Source organism: Salmo trutta, chromosome 9 (assembly GCF_901001165.1).
Source record: "Salmo trutta chromosome 9, fSalTru1.1, whole genome shotgun sequence".
NCBI lineage: Eukaryota > Metazoa > Chordata > Actinopteri > Salmoniformes > Salmonidae > Salmo > Salmo trutta.
Genome location: NC_042965.1, coordinates 17,884,431 through 17,908,619, shown reverse-complemented (window position 1 = coordinate 17,908,619; position 24,189 = coordinate 17,884,431). Strand labels below are relative to the sequence as shown.

General features: G+C 41.5%; 2 protein-coding genes across 2 annotated transcripts in view; both read left to right on the top strand.

Annotated features, from left to right (window-relative positions):
• The window catches only part of LOC115200075 (serine/threonine-protein phosphatase 2A 55 kDa regulatory subunit B alpha isoform-like), a 30,482-nt gene extending 19,320 nt beyond the window's left edge, over window positions 1–11,162 (top strand). The window contains exons 3-10 of the mRNA XM_029762778.1: window positions 2,862–2,959; window positions 3,073–3,238; window positions 4,275–4,387; window positions 4,535–4,712; window positions 4,990–5,154; window positions 5,410–5,579; window positions 5,881–5,972; window positions 8,171–11,162. Of these exons, the coding sequence (XP_029618638.1) occupies window positions 2,862–2,959; window positions 3,073–3,238; window positions 4,275–4,387; window positions 4,535–4,712; window positions 4,990–5,154; window positions 5,410–5,579; window positions 5,881–5,972; window positions 8,171–8,447 (1,259 nt within the window). The 3' untranslated portion in view covers window positions 8,448–11,162. The remainder of the gene's footprint in view (window positions 1–2,861; window positions 2,960–3,072; window positions 3,239–4,274; window positions 4,388–4,534; window positions 4,713–4,989; window positions 5,155–5,409; window positions 5,580–5,880; window positions 5,973–8,170) is intronic.
• Window positions 11,163–11,569: 407 nt separating this feature from the next.
• Window positions 11,570–23,921, top strand: LOC115200076 (BCL2/adenovirus E1B 19 kDa protein-interacting protein 3-like). The gene is made up of 6 exons (XM_029762779.1): window positions 11,570–11,672; window positions 17,196–17,451; window positions 17,562–17,643; window positions 19,331–19,437; window positions 19,638–19,787; window positions 21,672–23,921. The coding sequence occupies exons 1-6, from the start codon at window positions 11,588–11,590 to the stop codon at window positions 21,718–21,720; spliced, it is 729 nt and encodes a 242-aa protein (XP_029618639.1). The 5' UTR covers window positions 11,570–11,587; the 3' UTR covers window positions 21,721–23,921.
• The last annotated feature ends 268 nt before the right edge of the window (window positions 23,922–24,189 follow it).

Below are 24,189 nucleotides of genomic sequence, written 5' to 3'. Positions count from 1 at the left end.
TGAGAACAAGCGTAACAAAACGGATTAGGTCAGAATCTGAGAACAAGCGTAACAAAACGGTTTAGGTCAATCTGAGAACAAGCATAACAAAACGGATTAGGTCAGAATCTGAGAACAAGCATAACAAAACGGTTTAGGTCAATCTGAGAACAAGCATAACAAAACGGATTAGGTCAGAATCTGAGAACAAGCGTAACAAAACGGATTAGGTCAGAATCTGAGAACAAGCGTAACAAAACGGTTTAGGTCAATCTGAGAACAAGCATAACAAAACGGATTAGGTCAGAATCTGAGAACAAGCATAACAAAACGGTTTAGGTCAATCTGAGAACAAGCATAACAAAACGGATTAGGTCAGAATCTGAGAACAAGCATAGCAAAACGGATTAGGTTAGAATCTGTGTGTGTGCCTGTCCCTTTTTGTTTATCACACACTTTCAGACATACAAAAGCAAGACTCAGACTGTGGCTATGTGGGTTCTTCAACGGTGTTCATGCTGCTGCAAAATAGTTTCTTTCTGCTTGTTTCCTTTCCCCTTTGTCTGTTTATTGGAGGTGTGGGGAGGCAGTGTGTGGCTTGTGGCAGGAGCAGAGGTCAAGCACTTCCATAGAACTCCTATTATGTGAGAGAGCACTGCACAACCCTACATTATCAGGCTTGTGCCAACCTCGGCCAACAAGGGAGAGATTGTTGAGTTGAGCTAACAACTTCTATGGAAGTGGTTAGCTGCAGATATTACATTTGTTTTACATTTTCCCTCTGGGGTGGTTATGTACACCTTGCTTTCCACAACTTCACAAAATCAGATATACGCTAGTAGTTAGGCTCCGTAGTTGAGAAATCAGTGTGGCACAACGGGGAGCTAGATTACAGTGCATTTGGAAAGTATTCAGACCCCTTGACTTTTTCCACATTTTGTTACATTACAGCTTTGTTCTAAAATTGACAAAATAGTTTTTCCCCCTCATCAATCTACACACAATACCCCATGATGACAAAGCAAAAAGTTAAAAAAAAAAGTTTTTGCATATGTATAACAAAAAAAAGTAGACTTAAGTATTACATTTACTTAAGTATTAAGACCCTTTACACAATACTTTGTTCAAGCACCTTTGGCAGTGATTACATCCTCAAGTATTCTTGCGTATGACACCACAAGCTTGGCACACCTGTATTTGGGGAGTTTCTCCCATTCTTCTCTGCAGATCCTCTCAAGCTCTGTCAGGTTGGATGGGGAGCATCGCTGCACAGCAATTTTCACTCAGACATGCAGAGGCTTGTACCGAAGCCACTCCTGCATTGTCTTGGCTGCCTACTTAGGGTCATTGTCCTGTTGGAAGCTGAACCTTCTCCCCAGTCTGAGGTCCTGAACACTCCGGAGCAGGTTTTCATCAAAGATCTCTCTACTTTGCTCCGTTCATCATTCCCTCAATCCTGACTAGTCTCCCAGTCCCTGCCGCCGAAAAACATCCACACGCATGATGCTGCCACCACCATGCTTCACTGTAGGGAAGGCGCCAGGTTTCTTCCAGAAGTGACGCTTGGCAATCAGGCCAAAGAGTTCAATCTTGGTTTCATCAGACCAGAGAGTGTTTCTCATGGTCTGAGAGTCTTTTAGATTCCTTTTGGCAAAGTCCAAGCGGGATGTCGTGCCTTTTACTGAGGAGTGGTTTCCGTCTGGCCACTCGCCCATAAAGGTCTGATTGATGAAGTGCTGCAGAGATGGTTGTCCTTCTGGAAGGTTCTACCATCTCCACAGAGGAACTCAGGAGCTCTGTCAGAGTGACATTGGGTTTTTGGTCGCCTCCCCGACCAAGGTCCTTCTCCCTTGTTTGGCCGTGTGGCCAGCTCTAGGAAGAGTCTTGGTGGTTCCAAACTTCTTCCATTTAAGACTGATGGAGGCCACTGTGTTCTTCCCCAGATCTGTGCCTAGACGCAATCCTGTCTCTGAGCTCTACGGACAATTCCTTAGACCTCATGGTTTAGTTTTTGCTCTGACATGCACTGTCAACTGTGGGACCTTTTATATAGACAGGTGTGTAACTTTCCAAATCATGTCCAATCAATTGAATTTACCACAGGTGGACTCCAAGTTGTAGAAACATCTCAAGGTTGATCAATGGAAACAGGATGCACCTGAGCTCAATTTCGAGTCTGTTACGAACCGGCTCAGAGTTCGCAACGAAAGGGAGACAACGTGGAGACAAGGAGTGTTAAAATATTATATTTATTAAATAAAGTAACTAAATAATTATCCATGGTGTGTGTAATCAGTAATGTAAGTGAGTGTTTTGCATACCTGAATGTAATAATGCAGAGTGTTGAAGGGTGCCAAAGCAAACAACCAAAAAGCCACAACTAGCACAACCAAAAACAACAAGGTGTCTGCATGGAGAGAGTCTTCCTCAATGACTGTGGAAGAGGTCTCTTTATCCTGGGACACACCCGGGCCCAGGTGCTTCCCATTTAGCTGACGACCCTTCCAACTCCACCCACTGGCATCCTAATAAGGAAACAAGAACAAAGAGAGAGAATACGGCAGAACGAGTGGGAGGGTCGTCACAAGTCTCATAGCAAAGGGTTTGAGTACTTGTGTAAATTATTTATTTATTTATTTTACCCCCCAAAAATAAAAAACAGTTTTTGATTTTTCATTATGGGTTATTGTATGTAGATTGAGGGGGGTGGAATAATGTAGTCCATTTTAGAATAAGGCTGTAATGTAACAAAATGTGGAAAAAGTCAAGGGATCTGAATACCTTCCGAATGCCCTGTACCCCCAAAACATTACAAATGTTGATCCTTCTATTATTTAGCAATAAGCAATTGAACCTACTAATTGCCATGTTATTTGTGACAGCTGACATCATATCCACTGTGGAATTCAATCACTCTGGGGAGCTACTAGCCACTGGGGACAAGGGGGGCCGTGTTGTCATCTTTCAGCAGGAGCTAGAGGTAAGTGGAGGTTACTCAACACAGTCCACAGTAATTAAACACTGGACAGAGTCTCGTCTCAGTAGTGTATTTATTTTTGACATGACTGTGTTATGCATGTTGTTATCGAGCAGAGTAAGAACCAGCCACAGTGCCGTGGAGAGTACAATGTTTACAGCACCTTCCAGAGCCACGAGCCTGAGTTCGACTACCTGAAGAGCCTTGAGATCGAGGAGAAGATCAACAAGATCCGGTGGCTGCCTCAGAAGAACGCTGCACAGTTCCTCTTGTCCACGAATGGTCAGTAGAGCATTATGTGCATGTAGCCTTACCCAGCCCTTTCCTCTGTTGGGGGACCTGACAGGACTCGAGATAAGCTGTTAATTACGTTGACTCATTTGTATGTTTTGAATAGGAGAGGGAGCAACGGAAATACAGACCTGCCAACATGCACGCATTTTGCGTATCAACTACACACTTCTCTGTCCATGTACGCAGGTACGAGATCCGAGTTAAAAGTACGCGTAAATGAATAGGGCCTGATTTTTAAAAAAAATATATATATATATATTTATTTATTTAACGTTTTAATAAAAAATACATCCGCTGAGTAAATCTAACATCCTGATTCTCGAGCTGCAACACACAGACATGTATGGTGTTTGTGTCAACGCACATGGAGATGAATACGTCATTATTGGACGTAGCTACCCGGTGTCTCCTCTTCCTGTTTGTTGTGATGCTGAGTTTGCCGACTGTCAGCTGTACATAAACACATGGACGAATCCCTTTTTGACTCCATGTGTTGTGGAAAGGTAAACACATTGTCTCAAGCTAACGTCAGCGAACATAAGATGGACATTCAGTGGGCTCTAAAGTGCCAGCAGTTCACTCGCATTTGCTAGTGAAAGAAATGAAATGCAAATACCAAAAAATAACTGGTCGCGTTTGTGTGATATTTAATTCTGCGTCCCATTAGTTGTATTTTCCACGCAACCTGATCGATTGTAACTATAATTATGATCCACTTCACAAAAAAACATTACAAAAGTATAATCCAAAATAAAAATGTAAACATCTTGGCATTAAATGGAGTTGGGAGTTTAGAAGACTGAGTGATGAAGAATGAATGCGTGTCTGGTATTAGCTATTTGGTACAGTTCTATAATTGTGATCTGACTCAAACAGCGCATGCACAAGCGTGCGATCCGCGCGAGTTGAATCTCCAATTTGCTGAGCTCGTCTGGGACTCTAAAAAGTTGGACAGTGTTGGCAGGTCTGGAAATATATTGCTGGTGCAGAAGCAGCGTTGACATACGTATGTGCTCTCTTGCAGATAAAACTATAAAGCTGTGGAAAATCAGTGAACGGGACAAGAGACCAGAGGGGTACAACCTGAAGGAAGAGGATGGGCGTTACAGAGACCCCACCACTGTCACAACACTACGGGTGTGTAGACCTTCACGTACATATACCCTGCACACTCAGATACACCAACATTGACTCATTCTATACACCTCATCCTATACACTACACACAACTCGTACACCTGGCTAGAGAGAACCTGCTAAATCTCCTCCTTCCTCTTCACCATAGGTCCCAGTGTTTCATCCCATGGACCTGATGGTGGAGGCCAGCCCCAGACGAGTGTTTGCTAATGGGCACACCTACCACATCAACTCCATCTCGGTCAACAGCGACTGTGAGACCTACCTGTCTGCCGATGACCTTCGCATCAACCTCTGGAACCTGGAGATCACTGACCGCAGCTTTAGTATCCTCTCTGTTTGGTCCCCATCACTTTTCCTTTCAGTCTCTGATGAGCACTTCAGAAGGTCTTCTTGGTGATCTTGTTCCATCTTGATTTAATGCTTTACAATTTTGTTAATTATGCATTGAGTTTGCTTGGATAGCACTGTAACTCATTTTACTGAGACAGTTCAACAAAGCACAGTTAAAGTCATTTTTGGGTCAAGAGTAGTTCAGGAGCCCCATTTCTTATCTGTGGTGTCAGATGTTATGTTTGCCCTTGACCTCCCTGACCTCCTTAGACATTGTGGACATCAAGCCAGCTAACATGGAGGAGTTGACAGAGGTGATTACAGCAGCAGAGTTCCATCCTAACCAGTGCAACACCTTTGTCTACAGCAGCAGCAAGGGCACCATCCGCCTCTGTGACATGAGGGCATCAGCTCTCTGTGACCAGCACTCCAAACGTAAGTGGCAGGTGACAGTGGAGTCCATGATATTAGTTTCAGACAGAATTCTGTGCCCTGTGGAGACGACTAGGTAAAGTGGCATATTGATTGAAATGACTACATATGTACCCAGTTTTTCGGCGACAGGTTAAAAGTACCGAAAAGCCCAGAAATTTCAGAGACCTCGGAAGCAGATGCTTCAACAGTCCATTGCTGTCTTTGACTTCTCGATTGAAATGACTGAGCTAGCACACCTTTCGTTGTTTCGTTCAGTGTTTGAAGAGCCTGAGGATCCAAGCAACCGCTCATTCTTCTCTGAGATCATCTCCTCCATCTCTGATGTCAAGTTCAGCCACAGTGGGCGCTACATGATGACCCGGGACTACCTCACCGTCAAAATCTGGGACCTCAACATGGAGTCCCGTCCAGTAGAGACTTATCAGGTCAGCTGGTGTCTGTGTGGTGGGATGTAGTGACATCATCATGGATGTTGCATCCAAAATTCAATTTGCTTGTCAGCTCTAAACTTCTCGTTTGATAAGTACTTCCTCCACTAGGGGGAGATGTTGTGTAAATGTGTCCTGTCCTGTATTTGGTCCTGTTGTATCTTTATTTATAGCAAAGATACATTCACTCGAATGTTATCATTTGAAGGTATGCTTATATTAGACTGAACCATTGTTTTTTTTGTGTGCAAATATTATGTACTCGTGTCTTGATTCACTATCATTTCCCCCCCAACAGGTTCATGAATACCTCAGGAGTAAACTGTGCTCACTCTATGAGAATGACTGCATCTTTGATAAGTTTGAGTGCTGCTGGAATGGAAATGACAGGTGAGGGTTGTCAAGTTTTGCCATAAATTCTAAACTTGATACTGGATCTATGACTTGAGCCCGACTGATACGGACCTGATTTTATGGTGGAAATATACACCATAATCGATATATCTGCCAATGTTTTTATTATTATAGCTGGAAAACGGGGAGATCAAAAAACGTTTTCTGTTTACATTGTGCTTTAAACAGCCCTACAAAGATACTCAGAAAGATGCTCTTAAATTTGAGGAAAGAACATTTGGAAGCCGAGCATTTATGATAAATGGTTACTATTAACTTTTTGTTTTTGACAAATGAGGCCGTGGTGTTTGCTTATAGTCATTCGGTGTATTCCAAAAGTAGATCATAAATAAATACATTTTTCAGGTATCTGCGGACTCATTAGGGGTCATTATCTGAATAATTAAACATTAAGACAAAATAACATAAAATACAGATAGCTGGACATAATAGAATCAAAATGATTAAGGAAGCTTTGGATTTGTGCCCTAAAATGTTAAGGATGCCACATAAAAATTTTAGAGCACCAGAAAGATGAGGTTTTGTTATGGAAAAACTGTGTTACTCTAGTGAAAGGAGGATAAACTGCACTAATTCCGGCAAAACGTTAGCTTCTGAGAACTGAGCTGCCTCATGCTAGCCAGCTGGACAACAATGACATAGCACAGATTTTCAATGTATTGGTGTTTATCTATATTTTTAGGGCTGTAGCCACTGAATTCTGGGAGTTGTCACTTAAAGGAAAAACATCAATCAAAAAATGAACTGCTGGCACCGGGCTGCCTCTCGCTCCAAGCGTTGCCTCGGTGAATTGTCCTTGCTCTCCGGCATCCTTGGGACATCCCTACCCCATTGAAGTTGACATTTAAAATGGTTAGGGTAGGGACGTCCCAAGGATTCCAGATAGCGCTAACCCTCAGTGAACGGCGTCAAGTACTCTCACACAGCTAGTTAGCGCTTGTCGTAGAAATGGGGGTGGTGAAACGTGAATTTGGACCAGTCCCTGACAAGTGACAACCCAAAACGTAGCAGTGAAGCGCTACTTTGTAACCTGATATGTTGCTTTTTTGGTTTCTGAAAACATTTGAATGACAAAGGCAGAGCTTGAAGAATACCCTTCGCGAAGAGCAAATATAACACACCAGATTTAGGTTGCTTCACTAAGGGGCTGTAACGTTAACATTTCCATAGAGTTGAACGTTCTTAGCACATTTGGGCATTACATCCGTTGTTTGTCATGACACCCAACACCCTACCATGACACTTCACGCGACAGTATATGACCAGTGTGCATTTTTGCCACTTTATTTAGCTGGCGTGCTTCTATCTACTCACCGTATAAGCAGTAGGCCTAACAGTTAGTTCACAGTATTTCACTCTCTTCTCCAACTGGTATAGTTGTGTTGTGATAAGTGTCCAGTCTGTACCGCGCCAAGGCAGATAGGCTTATAGCCATATAAAGAGCTCCCTCTTCGGGGCAAGTAATACAATGCCCAAATAATTGTCAAATTCTATGAACAGCTTTTTTCCAGAGCGTTTTCTCCGCATCTTAAATTGGTCCTTTTCGGTGGATTAATCGCTGATACAAATACATCCTCATATCGGTCAGGCACTAAATATTAATAGATGTCTGACATTTATCAGGAAGTTCATGCGGTACGATACATTAGATCAATGTTTGACATCGAGGACACTTACTCATCGAAGTAATAGTTGTATTAATTTATAAGTTGTACATAGTAATTTTATGTTCTGTTAGGCCTACAGAAGAAAGACTGTAGCTACTGTAAGACACTATATTGGGATGTGCCCTCATCTGAACTTAGCGCTTATCAAAGGCTGCCTTTATCTCTGTCAAACAGAACTCAAGGCTGCCCCTTGCATTATGTCTGTAATGGTGTACTCAAGGTGGATCTGTCTGTATTAGCTTGTTAATACATGTTTTTTTACTCATTCACCGTACACGTTTAGGTTTCCCATCCTGCACAAACTCCACTGGATTGCCATTATACAGACTGTTGTTCCTGTCCCTTGACATCATTGTGTACATGCCACAGTACTCTTGAATGTTGTAAGGGCTGATTTTAATGAATGTGTTGGTTAGATTCTGTGATTGAAAGACTCCTGTTTAAATGTGTCAGTCTGCCAGTCTGCCACTACCTCTGAGTCTCATTCCCCACCCTTGTCCTCCTCAGTGTTGTGATGACGGGCTCGTACAACAACTTCTTCCGGATGTTTGACCGAGGCTACCGGCAGGATGTGACCCTGGAGGCGTCTCGGGAGAGCAGTAAGCCTCGCTCTGTGCTCAAGCCCCGCAAGGTGTGCACAGGTGGGAAGCGCAAGAAGGACGAGATCAGTGTAGACAGCCTGGACTTTAACAAGAAGATCCTCCACACGGCCTGGCACCCCCAGGACAACATCATTGCCGTGGCCACCACTAACAACCTCTATATATTTCAGAACAGACTGTAACTAGTATTCAATGAACCCTTCATATCCCAGATCCCACTTTAGCCCCACTACTCTGGTCCCCAACACCTCATCTGGAGAAGTGCAGCAAAACCCATCTGTTTTGATGGCTTTCTTAGTCTTATTTCCTGTTTAGGGGGCTCCAACAGTACCACACTTCTCCTGCCACATTGCAACTGAGGTCCACTACATCCCAAAGGGAACACTTTTCTAATACTCTAGTCTTTTGGTGGGATATTGTTTATTTTGCTAATTTCCTATGTTGCTAATTTCACGGTTTTGGTGCCACAAGCATTTTTTCTTTTGATAGGGAGTTGTTTCAACTGGGTTCCCACCTCCAAACCTCCTATTGTTGACACACATTACAAAATGACATTCTGCATTGAACAAATTGGCAAGCTGTCGGCTTTCCATATTTGTCCCAGGCTGTTTGTCAAGTTGCCAAGTTTCCTCACCCTCATCTTTCACACACTCACTCTTAACATCGATGTAGACACACACACACAAAGCTCAACTCAGTTGGTGGATTGGTTTGGGGGTAATTTCGAGACAACTATGCCAAATGCACAGTTGTTATCCAGTCTGTGACTACAGACAAGGCTTAACAGTCTGGTAAACACAGTTTCCTTCTCCAGAGGTAACCTGCAGTATGAAACCGTTGCTTTTCCAAGTAAATAGTAGTGGGCAGAGGTGCTGCAGGCAGCCTAATCTCACATGGATGGGACTGGTCCCTCTTGCACTTAGTGCCACCATGTTCAGCTCAGCACAGAGGCTCCAGTGCAGTTATTGTAAGAGAGTCTTCAGGCAGAGGCATGCCTTGGCCATATTGTGCTGACCTGCATGACTTGTCAGTTTAAATGTGAGAGGCACTCATTTGTACCTCTGCTGCTAAGTTCCATGCATGTGTCTTGACTTACGCTTATGTTTCTTATGAATTGTTTCCCTCTGGATCAAGTTTTTTGTTTGTACATTTTTTTTATGATGTTTTGTACTTCAGATAAATAATAATCACTATAATTAGTTTATTTTTGTATGAACTAAGACAGAAATATTGATAACATTTAACCCCCTCACACTACTTGGTTTAGTCTGATCACTGTTGTCGGTTAAACTGTAGGTTTTGGACTGATCTGTAGACTGAAGGATTACTTGAACTGGTGATATTTAATGTGACTTATTGTTAAATTCAAGTGGGCCACTGGTCTAAATATGGAGTGCATATTAATGTACCATTAAGAAAGGCTTAATGCATGTTGGATGTCCAAAGAGCAGTCTTTTCAGGTAATCGTGCCACTGCGGACTCATTAGGGGTCATTATCTAAATGTTTTTCTATTTGGGTTCCTGTAACTGATATTGACTGGAATGGATTCGGTTGCTTCAGTTTATTTAGTTCATTTGCGCGAGTTGTTTCAACTCCGTTTGTGTGTGCCATGGATATGTTTTCTAAACATTTGCACTGAGTGAAAGATAATTAATAATAAATAGGCCATTGTACAGTGAGAATGGGCAAGGCATTATCTGTTTTCTATGCTTCAGTTTGACTGAAGAAACACTCATAACCACATTCACTCTGAGGAGAATCTGGTTGATTGACTAGACAGGTTCACTGACATATATTTTATAATGAGATGTTTTCTCTTCGATTGTGCATAACAAGTTCTTTATGCAGGAAACAAAGTAAAACTGTTAAGTGTGTCATTGGATGAAATGACTGGTTAATGTCACCTCAGGTCATTGGAGACAGTATTTCAAACATATGGCATGTCCAGCATTTGTACTGTGTTTTAGTTGATGTGGCATTATTTGTTAAGGATGTTTTGGGAGGTTGTGTCTGTAGTACATTTGTTTATGTATACACTTGATTGACGAGATGCCAATTGTGAGCCATTGGATCATAAGTTAGCATTAAGCTTAAGAATTGAGGCTCACTCACTAGTAATGCTACCAATAAGCACTATTGCAGACTGTCTGCAATCAAGGTCATTAGCTCTACTGATGTTGTCACTTCCTTGGGACTCTGCCTATGTCCTTGTTGAATACTTAGATTTTCCTATGTTTTGTGGACAGTTTCTAATGGCTGTCACTTTGTTAGCTGTTGTGAGAATGTGTCATGACATGAGGAACAAGAGTAGCCTACTGTACATGTTTTGTCATAGTTAAGATGTCAAATGCTCCATAGGAGAAGCCACACGTTATACCCCTGACCCCATACCACTATCACACACTTGGCATCAGAACATCAAGGCTCAGTTACGGTACAAATGTAGTTGTCAAAATATTTTTCTTAAATTTACTGTCAGTTATTCTAAAGCGTCAATACATGGAGACACCTAAACAAAATAAATGAGTACTTTTCCCCCAACACACTCCTGTCTTCACAGCTCTTGTGCAAACCCACCAAATGTCATTCAGAAGGACCTAATTGCCTTTTTCATAGCAGAGGAAATAATGAGATAATCAAGTATGTTTCCTGAAGTGACTGGTGGCTTTTCAGGCACGAGACTGCTCACGGGAACTTAAATATGTATTCACAGAACTCGCAACAGAATGCACTTTTTTATTTTTGTGAATTTCATTGATTTGTATGTTTTGGGGGGCTCTTGATAAAGATTGGGGGACATTTTGGGTGATTAAAAAAATATATCAATACAGCAGTTTTAAAGGTTTACTGTATAGGTCTGTTTGCCTTTGTCAAATGGAATAAAATATAGTTTAGATTTAATGAGTAAATTATTTCAAAACTGAACTATGAATACAACACTTTTTATAATTCGTTTTGACTATTCTATCAGATGCTGAGTTACGTTGTATTTGTATGTCCTCATAGTGTCTTATCACACAGGAAATTATCTTGCCATTACATGCACAAGCAACATTAATTTTTTTTTTTTTTTTTAAGGATCAAGGAGACCAGGATATTGAGATGTGAAATACAAGGAATATGCATTGCAAACATACTTCAAATATGATTGGTATTTGTGCTAGGCTACACATACTCAAATAACTTGTGCCCAAACAATATGCATTATATTGTTTTGTTGCATATTTTGGGACTACAAATTAAAGTTTGTGAAATAATTGTGTTAAGTCTCCCTCCGGGCCATTAAATAATTATGCGCCTGCGCGCGCCGTTGCTTGCGTCATGTTGACGAACACTAAGGTAGGCAACATGTCCACCACCACTGCTGCTGCTCAGCAAAACAATAACGGGGGGCCTGGCCTCAACGGTAAGTATAATTGTACACCTTTTTGAACAATCTCAATCGTTTTAAATACATTTGCAACGAATGGGCTTGCTTTTCGTGGTCTGTGTTTATAAACAAGGATGTAGCAATATTGACCATACGTCAACTTTGCTGCTCCAATGGATTGTCTTTAAATATTTGAGTGACAGGATTTCAACCAATCATGGATAACTAAACGCTGGTTTGCCTGGGGGCAGGCTTAACCCATATCAAAACAAGTCCAAATAAAATGAGAAAAACACAAAACATTTTTTTCGAATCAGAGTCAATTCTCCGTTTTTAATTGTGTAATATATTTACTTAACTCAATTTCCAGCTATTCATAAGGATTTTTGGTTTATATTGTCTGTTGCACTCTGCCTGCATTGTCGAATTTTTGAATCCACAACAAGGCGAACGGAATTCTTTGGAACTGCTTGTCTGCTGTGGAAAGAATGCAACACAACTGACTACTAGACAATGTAGATTCTAGATTAAATATTCTAATTCATTCTAGAGTAAAAAATAATTTGTACAACTATAGGCCCATCAAATGCCCATAATACTCGGTGATACTGAGTGTCATCATACCATATCCTTAGGCTTTCTCATAAAGTGTATACTAAAGATAGGCAATTCAATCTAATCCGTAAGAAAAATAAACCATTTCAAATGTATAGCTAGCATTGAATTACTTAACGCAATAGGCGTATAACCTACTTCAACCCCCAATGACAATTACTGTATGCTGAACAGACTCAATATTCATATGACCATCAGATGCAGTCTCAACTGCCCAAGAAGTCCACTTTGGAGGAAAAAGCACAAGGTTAAGATGGTATATGTTTTAATTATCGGTGTCCTTGTATAGTACTTTATGTCACGGAGGCTCTGTCCCATTACACGGTATGGCGATGCAGTCGGTTTCTAGTAGCATGCACTGGGAATTTCCTGGAAGAGGTTTAGTGAGTTGAATGTTGCTCAGGCTAAACTGGTTAACAGACGGATGTGGGGAATGGAGCTTTGATTTGATGCTTTAGCGTAGCTTCCAGAGATTGCATAACTCTCCTCCCTCCTTCTTTCCGGCCTGTCTGGGAGCAGACTGAATTCCGTTAGGGCAGGCTGCTGTGAGAGACAGTACCACTATCATGAAATGCAGGCTATCGGCTGGATAGTGTGTTATTTATAGACAAATTGATAACGGTAAATTATGAATGATATAATAGGCATACTACTACAGATAATGGACCTTATTCCTCTTGTGTTACTATTTTTATTATAATTTAACTGCATCGTTGGGAAGGTCTGGTATTCAAGCATTTCACAGTAAAGTCTACACCGTTGTATTCTGCTCATGTGACAAGTAACATTTTAATTTATACATCCTCTATATTAAATAAACACATTTTGTATGCTATGTCTACGTTTGATAGGATATGCACATTATGTAAGGGCCTATATTGGAAATGGAACAACATAACGTCACTGGTACAGTGGAATTTAGGCCACCCAATTACAATTGATGTCCCTCAAAGAGAGGAAATAAGGAATATTTTAGCTTAACCCTCCTGCTGTATTCTGGTCGAATTGGACCGATTTACAAGTTTTCTCTCTGAAAAAATGTATTTCATTTAATCTGATTGTTTTATGGTTCCATGACTTTGTCCACACAGGGCATCTGAACACACAAAATACCTTTTGGTGTTCCCTGTCAAAAATGACCAATCATTAAAAATGAATTGGTGAGACAACAATTAGTGTATGAAATTGAGTGCAGGCACATGCCCATTCATCAGATGGACACACTTCCTCTCCCAGACCCTCACATGCATGTGTGTTTGAGCACACACACACACACCTCACTCCCCTTCTTGGCTTCCATGACAACCCCCACAGGAAATATAATCTTTCCCCCAAGGGAACCACACCTGTTTGCATTCTCACAAACAATCGCAACATTGTTTTAATAATATATAGAACTTTTCTTGCAGCTCTGGTATATAAGCTTTTTTGAGGCCTTGCTCACAATTCATTCTGTGGCAGCACAATGACCAAACGATATACTGTATGTGAGGATCTTGATCATATTTTTGATCATGACACTGGTGAGGAGGAGAGAGTCCTTGTTAAACTTTGACACAAAGTAGTCTGCGATAAATAGCATAATATGTTTCATCTGAGTATTTGTTATAGTCAAAATAACCCAAACATTATTTTTTTTAACTCAAAAACGAGTTGTATGAGCTCAGGTGAATGAGCCCTACAGGCCATAAATAGCAAATGGAAGTTAAGTTCTTTTGAACATTACAAGTTTTTAAGTTGATAAAAAGATCTAACACAACATTAGGTGATAATATATGTATTATTATGGATTTATAATCAGCTATAATGGGGCGGTCATTTTGGACCGGGAACAGAATTAATTAACATGAAGCGAACACAACAGGAGGGTCAAAGGGCAACTCCAACACTATACTTCTCAATCTCATTTTCATTAACTCCAGCACGATACCAGCGTTTGCATATGTGAAAACAGCGCATTTCTACATTTTGTAGAAACAAATATGAAGTTAAAAAGTTTAACATCATCAAAAGTAAAACATTTAAAGAGGTTGCTTTTCAAACACTGAGATTCACGCAATGTCGGGACTAAGAAAATACACACACTCTGGCTAGAAACTCGTTGCAGGTTTTGAAAATCACTGCTTTTCTTACTTTTAATCCTGCCTTGAGATGTCACAGAGATTTCTAGGACCTTATCTTTTTAACCACAGATCATAGAAACGCACCGTTTTCACATTTGTGGACACTGGTATGGTGCTGGAAATAATGAATATGAGATTGAAAAGTGGCAGAATCGCTCTTTAATAGGCATGGGAGCTTGTTTATGACGAGCAAAGACTGAGAGCATGCTTTGTTCCAAAGTTGCAGCTTAAAGCAGGCTAGACTTAGACCAGGGCCATGTTTTAAACTGAACTCTCCAGATGTACACTATGTTTGTTTTTATTCATGGCGTCACTTGTTTCAGTAATATGCACATGCAGCCTTTTTGTACAGAGAACCTCTACCGGTGTCTTTGACATCTAAAAACCTTGCATCCACATCCATTTTTAGTTTTACAAAATTATTCTGCTTTTGTGCATGTGCATAACTTCAGGGAAGTTAGGAACCAATATACACAGGCAGTTAGGAAGCAAAGGCTAGCTTTTTCAAACAGAAATTTGCATCCTGTAGCACAAACTCCAAAAAGTTCTGGGACACTGTAAAGTCCATGGAGAATAAGAGCACCTCCTCCCAGCTGCCCACTGCACTGAGGCTAGGAAACCCTGTCACCACCCATAAATCCACAATAATTGAGAATTTCAATAAGCATTTCTCTATGGCTGGCCATGCTTTCCACCAGGCTACCCCTACCCCGGTCAACAGCCCTGCACCCCCCACAGCAACTTGCCCAAGCCTCCCCCATTTCTCCTTCACCCAAATACAGATAGCTGATGTTCTGAAAGAGCTGCAAAAAAAGCCTTGGTTTCTCAAATGACTGCCTCGCCTGGTTCACCAACTACTTCTCAGACAGAGTTCAGTGTGTCAAATCGGAGGGCCTGTTGTCCGGACCTCTGGCAGTCTCTATGGGGGTGCCACAAGGTTCAATTCTCGGGCCGACTCTCTTCTCTGTATACATCAATGATGTCGCTCTTGCTGCTGGTGATTCTTTGATCCACCTCTACGCAGATGACACCATTCTGTATACTTCTGGCCCTTCTTTGGACACTGTGTTAACTAACCTCCAGACGAGCTTCAATGCCATACAACTCTCATTCCGTGGCCTCCAACTGTTCTTAAATGCAAGTAAAACTAAATTCATGCTCTTCAACCGATCGCTGCCTGTACATGCCTGCCCGTCCAGTGTCACTACTCTGGACGGTTCTGACTTAGAATATGTGGACAACTACAAATACTTAGGTGTATGGTTAGACTGTAAACTCTCCTTCCAGACTCACATTAAGCATCTCCAATCCAAAATTACATCTAGAATACTATTTTGCAACAAAGCATCCTTCACTCACAATGCCAAACATACCCTCGTAAAACTGATTATCCTACCGATCCTTGACATCGGCGATGTCATTTACAAAATAGCTTTCAACACTCTACTCAACAAATTAGATGTAGTCTATCACAGTGCCATCCGTTTTGTCACCAAAGCCCCATATACTACCCACCACTGCAACCTGTATGCTCTTGTTGGCTGGCCCTCGCTTCATATTCGTCGCCAAACCCACTGGCTCCAGGTCATCGATAAGTCTTTGCTAGGTAAAGCCCCGCCTTATCTCAGCCCACTGGTCACCATAGCAGCACCCACCCGTAGCACGCGCTCCAGCAGGTATATTTCACTGGTCACCCCCAAAGCCAATTCCTACTTTGGCCGCCTTTCCTTCCAGTTCTCTGCTACCAATGACTGGAACGAACTGCAAAAATCACTGAAGCTGGAGACTCATATCTCCCTCACTAACTTTAAGCACCAGCTGTCAGAGCATGTCACAGATCACTGCACCTGTACATAGCCCATCTGTAAACAGCCTATCCAACTACATCATACCCATACATTTATTTATTTATTTTCCTTTGCAACCCGGTATCTCTACTTGCACATTCGTCTTCTGCATATCTATCACTCCAGTGTTTAATTGCTATATTGTAATTATTTCGTCACTATGGCCTATTTATTGCCTTACCTCCCTTATCCTACCTCATTTGCACACACTGTATATAGACTTTTTATATTGTATTATTGACTGTGTGTTTGTTTATTCCATTCCTCTGTGTTGTTTGTGTCACACTGCTTTGCTTCATCTTGGCCAGGTCGCAGTTGTAAATGAGAACTTGTTCTCAACTAGCCTACCTGTTTAAATAAAGGTGAAATAAATAAAATAAACATGTGGAGTTAGGTCTAATCCTCAAGAGCATAAGGCAGCCATCCACCATGGCTCTCCTTGTTAACATGCACTGCTGTATGTTCCATACAGTGACTTTGCTTTACACATACTGTGAGTGGCTGAGTGCCAGACAAAGCACAGGTCTCATGCATCTGAGATAAAGGGTCCTAAACAGCCGAAGGGATGCGTTGCTCTGCCAGGGGCTCTCTGCTGTAGACCAACCTGAAATGCAAATGTCTGCTGATTAAGAATCTATAGCCTAGATCTCCATTCAGGCTGAGTAAGTATTTTTGTGTCATGATGATTTCTGTCTTTGTTGACCACGTAACTTTAATTGCAAGCAGTTACAGCAGCTATTTGGCCTTTTCTGAAGTACCACTGCCTTCTTTCTCCAGCTTGCTCATTTGAATCACAATAGCCACATAAAAAAACAACAGTGCTACAAAGTTATCTTTTCAAAATGTCAATGTTTTGGTGCATTGAGTTTGAGAACTTGTCACTGCATCTTTACCATGGACTTATGTCACTATTATCAGCATTTGTACTGATACCCACACTTACTCTGATCCCCATTTTATGCTTGTGTTTTCAGGGTCGTGGGTAGAGCTGGAGATGAATGGAAACAACAGGAACCAGGCTCTGCTGCCAAACCCTAACACAGAGAACGGGAATGAGGGGGAGAGTCAGGCCCCTCAGGCTCTGGAGGTGGTGCCAGAGGAGGTGGAGGAGAGTCTGACAGGGGGGCTGGGGCACGTGCCCTCATCCTCCTCTATCCACAATGCAGACATGAAGAAGATCCTGCTGGATGCCCAGCATGAGTCCAGCCAAAGCAGCTCCTCCTGTGACAGGTAGGAAGGGAGTGTTATGTTTTTGGTAAGCCCCCTCCCTGAGCTCTTTTCTCCGTGTTTGGGTGTTTGTATAATTTGCGTGTTTATTTTCTTCCTGTGTTGTGCCTCAGTCCTCACAGACCTTCCAGTCCAGATCAGGATGACAGCCAGGTCACCTTTGACGTGGAGATGTCCAGTAGGAGAGGGAGCCAGGTACAAAAACCCAGTCTGCTCTCATGTGTCTGTTCCTCCATCCATGCCCCTGACATCACTGTTACTGTATACACCGCGTGCACAATTATTAGGCAAATTGTATTCCTCTGGATTAATTTTATTGTTGAACAAACACAATGCTCTCAGTCAATCCAAAATGTTATTGAACCTCAAACCTGAATGTTTAACAAAGGAAATGTGAGTTTTGTCTTTCTCAGGGAAATATATAAGTGTGCACAATTATTAGGCAACTATTAGTGTGCAGAATTATTAGGCAACTAAATTACAAAAATAATTTCTCTCAACTCACTTGTTTATTCTCAATTTTTAGAGTAAGTGTAACAGATAAGTAACACAAAATGACAATTAAATAACATTTTTGGCCTCAAAAATATTCAGTGACCAATATAGCCCCTTATTTTCAATAACTGCCATGAGCCTTCCATCCATGGAGTCTGCCAGTTTCTTGATCTGATTCACGATCAATTTTCGCTGAAGCAGTAACCACAGCCTCCCAAATGCTGTTCAAAAGGGTGTATTGTCTTCCATCACTGTAAATCTCACGTTTGAGAAGGGCCCACAAGTTCTCAATAGAATTTAAGTCAGGTGAGGAACGGGGCCAGGTCATTATTCAGGCATCTTTGAGGCCCTTGCTGGCTAGCCAAGCAGTGGAGTACTTGGATGCACGTGATGGAGCATTGTCCTGCATAAAGATCATGGCCTTCTAGAATGCTGAGGACTTCTTCCTGTACCACTGTTTGACGAAAGAATCTTCCAGAAACTGGCAGTAGGTTTGGGAGTTGAGTTTCTCCATCTTCAACCCGAAAAGGTCCAACTACCTCTTCCTCAATGATAGCAGCCCATACCAGTACCCCTCCTTCACCTTGCTGGCACCTGACTCAAAGTGGTGCCCTGTGTCCATTACTGATCCAGCTACGGGCCCATCCATTTGGTCCATCAAGAGTCACTTTCATTTCATCTGTCCATAAAACCTTTGAAATATGTGTCTTCAGGTATTTCTTTGCCCAATCTTGACGCTTCAACTTGTGAATCTTATTCAGTGGTTGTCTTGTTTCAGTCTTCTTGACCTTGGCCATGTCTCTGAGCACTTGACACCTTGTACTTCTGAACACTCCAGGTAGGTTGCAGTTCTGGAATACGGTGGCACTGGAGGATAATGGGTTCCTGGTAGTTTGACGTTTAATTCTTCTCAAGTCTTTTGCAGTTAATTTGCACCTTTTCTTCCCCATGCGTTTTTTGCGCCCCAGTTGACTATTCGCAACAAAGCGTTTGAATGTCCGGTGGTCACACCTCAATAGTTTAGCTATTTAAAGAGTGTCGCATCCGTCTGAAAGGCATTTTACATTTTTGGCTTTTCAGTGTCAGTTAAATTAATTTTTTGGCCCATTTTACCTGAGGTAATGAGGCTGCCTAATAATTATGCACACCTTGATATAAGGTGTTATTCACTTTCGCCACACCCTCCCTCATTACACAAATACATATCACCTGAAAATTATTACATCCAATAAGCATTCAAGTTTCTATGGTTTGGAGTTGGAAAATGTGAATAGAAACAATGATAAGATCAGAATACTCACTTGCCTAATAATTGTGCATGCAGTGTAGGCCTACAGGACCTCTCTGCTCACTCACCTGTGTGCTCTCTCTTTCTCCACATCTACAGTCAGAGGAGGAAGGCCCAGAGAAAGACAGAGAAGATGATATCCTGATGAACAAAGGTGCCGACTGGGTTGCAGATTGGTCCAGTCGGCCCGAAAACATTCCCCCCAAGTAAGGAGACACTGCACACAATCTAACATAAATAAACTTGTAGTCTAAATCATAGCGAAAATCACCTAAACATATTCAATTCCATATCAGTCCATGTAGAACGTTAAACCATATAATAGAAATGATAATTTATTGTAGGAAGCCAATGTAATTAAAAATTGCCAACATGTTCAGTGATATTTTTTTTTCTTTTTTTGTAGGGAGTTCCACTTCCAACACCCCAGACACTCAGTATCCCTCAGCATGAGAAAGAGTGGAGCCATGAAGAAAGGGGGTGTCTTCTCTGCTGAGTTCCTCAAAGTCTTCATCCCCTCCTTAGTCCTGTCTCACATCCTTGCCCTTGGTATCGGGTGAGTGACTGTACCATCTTACACAACTAGCAAATCAATTGGATGTGTGAGTATTTGTACACTGAAGAAAAATATAAACGCTACATGTAAAGTGTCGGTCCCATGTTTCATGAGCTGAAATAAAAGATCCCAGAAATGTTCCATACGCACCAAAAATATTATTATTTCTTATTTCTCAAAAATGTTGTTCACAAATTTGTTTACATCTATGTTAGTGAGCATTTCTCCTTTGCCAAGATAATCCATCCACCTGACAGGTGTGGCATTTCAAGAAGCTGATTAAACAGCATGATCATTACACAGTGGCACCTTGTGCTGGGGACAATAAAAGGCCACTCTAAAATGTGCAGTTTTGTCACACAACACAATGCCACAGATGTCTCAAGTTTTGAGGGAGCGTGCAATTGGCATACTGACTGCAGGAATGTCCACCAGAGCAGTTGCCAGAGAATTGAATGTTCATTTCTCTACCATAAGCTGTGCCTCTGACGTTGTTTTTGCGAATTTGGCAGTATGACCAATCTGCAACCCAGTCTGCACCTTTGTTCATCAGGATATCATCTTCTCTGTCTTTCTCTGGGCCTTCCTCCTCTGACTGGCGGCTCCCGAGTGGCGCAAAGGTCTAAGGCACTGCATCTCAGTGCTTGAGGCGTCACTACAGAATCCAGGCTGTATCACAACCGGACGTTATTGGGAGTACCACAGGACGGCGCACAATTGGCCCAGCGTCATCCGTGTTTGACCGGTGTAGGCCGTCATTGTAAATAAGAATTTGTTCTTAACTGACTTGCCTAGTTAAATAAAGGTAACATTTTAAATAAAACATTTAATTTTTAAAAAGTCAACCGGCCTCACAACCGCAGACCACGTGTAACCACACCACATCCGGCTTCTTTACCTGCGGGATCATCTGAGACCAGGCCACCTGGACAGCTGATGAAACTGTGGGTTTGCACAACCGAAAGAATTGCTGCACAAGCTGTCAAAAATCGTCTCAGGGAAGCTCATTTGTGTGCATGACCTGACTGCAGTTCGGCCATTATGCTCACCTTCGATGTCTACTGGCACGCTGGAGAAGTGTGTTCTTCAAGGATGAATCTCAGTTTCAACTGTACCAGGCAGATGGCAGACAACGTGCATGGCGTTGTGCGATCAAGCGGTTTGTTGATGTCAACTTAGTGCCCTATGGGTGCGGTGGGGTTATGGTATGGGCAGGCATATGCTACGGACTATGAACACAATTTTATCGATGTCAATTTGAATGCACAGAGATACCATGATGGGACTCTGACGCACATTGTTGTGCCATTCATCCGCCGCCATCACCTCATGTTTCAGCATGATAATGCACGGCCCCATGTCGCAAGGATCTGTACACGATTCCTGGAATCTGAAATGTCCCAGTTCTTTCATGGCCTGCATACTCACCAGATATGTCACCCATTGAGCAGGTTTGGGATGCTCTGGATTGACGTGTATGACAGCGTGTTCCAGTTCCCGCCAATATCCAGCAATTTCACACAGCCATTGAAGAGGAGTAGGACAACATTCCACAGGCCACAATAAACAGCCTGATCAACTCTATGCCAAGGAGATGTGTTGCGCTGCATGAGGCAAATGGTTACACCAGATACTGACTGGTTTTCTGATCCACGCCCCTTCTTTTTCTAAGGTTTCTGTGACCAACAGATGCATATCTGTATTCCCAGTCTTGAAATCCATCGATTAGGGCCTGATGAATTTATTTAAATTGACTGATTTCCTTATATGAACTGTAACTCAGTAAAAATTTTGAAATTGTTGCATGTTGCGTTTATATTTTTGTTCAGTGTAGATTATGTCTGCTGTTGAATCATTGTCATGCTGTACTTATTCTCTCCTTAGGGTCTACCTTGGAAAGAGACTCACCACGCCTTCCACCAGCTCTTTCTAAACCCAAACTAAAGCAGTGCCTGGAAGTTGTCCTGTCTAAAACAAATATTTGTGCTAAAATGCCCTCTTTTCCTCTGCATCCATTGTTTACCTAGCTAGCTTCCTCCTTCCTTTTCCATTCTATTCATCCATTCTATATTCTGTTTACTCAGATTTTTTCCCTATGTTTTTACCACTTTATCTGACACTGACTCACCCCAGTTTTTTTATGTTGGGTGCTTTTGAAAGGTTCACAATTCGTCAATGTTTGGGACCCTTTACCTTTTGACACAGATTGGGCACAGTGCGAACTGTAGCATCGGACAGTAATGACCACTATCAACCCATAATAGTTCACAGCCCCTGCCTGAACCTGAGTGTGGTACTTTTGGAACAAATTATTCTCAATTCAGCTATTGAAATCCTATACTGCACAAACACTGAGGTGGCTGGTATTGGATGGCAGGGGTCCTGAACCTTTGGGAAACCTTTGAGATTTCCATATAGATGCCTTAGCTTAGACAGAAATTGTGCTGTGAGAGGTCAAGTGTCTTGGAGTGTTTATCTTTCTGCTCCTTACTCCAAGTCAGTTAATTGCATAGTGACTTGCACCTGAACCAAAAATAAGTTCCATATCTGAAGTACACCTTTCAAGAGTTACAGTGACTCTGAATCAAGTGGTATTGTTGTTCAGTTTTATTTTGTTGCATGGAGTTTGGATTTTTTTTTAACCCAGACTTTAATTCAGCAGGAGTTTGGTTGTAATTCCACCCTATTCTAGTTATACCAAATTTTGGTCATATTTTAGTAGCCCCAATTTGTCTAAAGAGGGTAGTCTCTTGGTGAAAGGATGTGAATATTAATGCTAGTGGCTACTGCAGGTTTCCATTGATTATCAGGAAAACAACCTAGCAAATAGTTATGCAGATGGGGGTGTTGATGCAGAAAGAGTAGCATGTCTAAATGCTATGCAGTACATGGTGAAGTACTGTAGTAGTAAGGAGAAGGGGAAAGTTTGAATGAAGATGTCATTTTTTTATGTAGATATAATATAGTAGATACAAATATACACAACCTGCATTCCTGCTGTTCAGTAACTCAAATGTGTCAAAGCTACACATTCTTCCTCCCTTTTGTCATCTCTTATTTGTTTTTTTTCCCAAGTTGATTCTAGAAACCTTTGAATTGAAGTTTTCCTGTGTGGCTACACACCCTCAGAGTGAGATCCAGTGTATAGGTCCGGCCACCATACTGAGTTGGATGTATTAGCGGAATTATGATATAACTGGCCACAAATAACTACTGCATATTGCCAAATATAGATATATTTTCATCTCAGCGCTTTCATTGCATTGGAAAGGTACCACTGACACTGATCTCTGAACTATTGAAGAAGTTGAACTATAGGGTTAGACAAACTCAAACAGTGACATGCCCTCCTATCTCTAGCTCTGATAAGTCATCTACCTTGTTTTGACATGTCCTTTGGTGATCTATTTTATGTAAGCATGGGCTCTATTCAGCCATTACCCATAGGCAGACATTATCTACCTTATTAAGGTAACGTAAGTAATGCTTGTTGTATATGTGTTTAACACTGACCTATTTTAAGAATTATGATAAATGACCCTTTTTTGGCAATGGTAAAAAACATGTTTTCTTTTTATCACACTAGGTACTTATCCCAGGAACTCCCGGGAAAGTGACTATACAGATCCAGCACTCCACCACTGTATTGAGTTGCTTGGTGATTTAGGGTTTTGTATTGTATCCTTAGGGGGAAGGTTGGTGGGCAATGGGGATAGGTGTGATGACATGAGTGGGGTAAAAAAAAATCTTCTGATTGGGATAGTTTTTTTGTGCCTTTTCTTGGTTTGTACCAACTCAAAGTAACTCCCATTGCAAGCATGCCCTTAGTTTGTAATTGGCATTTACATAGTATAATTCACGAGATGTTATAGCTTTCATTAAAATTGTGAAGTCCGTCCTTGTTTGTAAGGCAGAAGAAGTATGCACATTATCATTGATGGTTTTTTTTCTTCTGATAATCCAAAATAGAAAATGAAAGATGCTTTTCTTGTTTGTATGGAGGGCAGGGCCCTCAGGAATTCATTGAACATGCTTGTAAAAAATTATTCCAGAAGCAAGAAGTTTCAGCCATGTAGATTGATTCATTGTAATCACATTGAAAAAACTGACATTAAAATGAGAAATTAACCACAATACCCTCAAGCAGAGTTTTTGAAAGGAAAAAACGGAGAACATAAATGTACTGTAAAACACATGTTGTAAAACAAAATGATGGAAATAACATTGCTTGTTGTGAAACCCCCTCCTACCAAATACACACCCACAACTACTTTTCATGCTACCATTTTAGAATACCTTTTCCAGGGGAGGGGGGTTATAAGTGGGAAGAGCATATTACAACCTTTTGAATAGGAAAAATCAGGAGGGCAAAATTCTGTGCTCTCATATCAAGTGAGAATGA

Bases quoted from the DNA above. Each gene is read 5' to 3' on its own strand.
- LOC115200076 (XM_029762779.1), top strand. From the start codon at position 11,588: ATGTTGACGAACACTAAGGTAGGCAACATGTCCACCACCACTGCTGCT. The intron at 11,673-17,195 runs GTAAGTATAATT...TTGTGTTTTCAG, and splicing joins CGGGGGGCCTGGCCTCAACG to GGTCGTGGGTAGAGCTGGAG. The intron at 17,452-17,561 runs GTAGGAAGGGAG...GTTGTGCCTCAG, and splicing joins AGCAGCTCCTCCTGTGACAG to TCCTCACAGACCTTCCAGTC.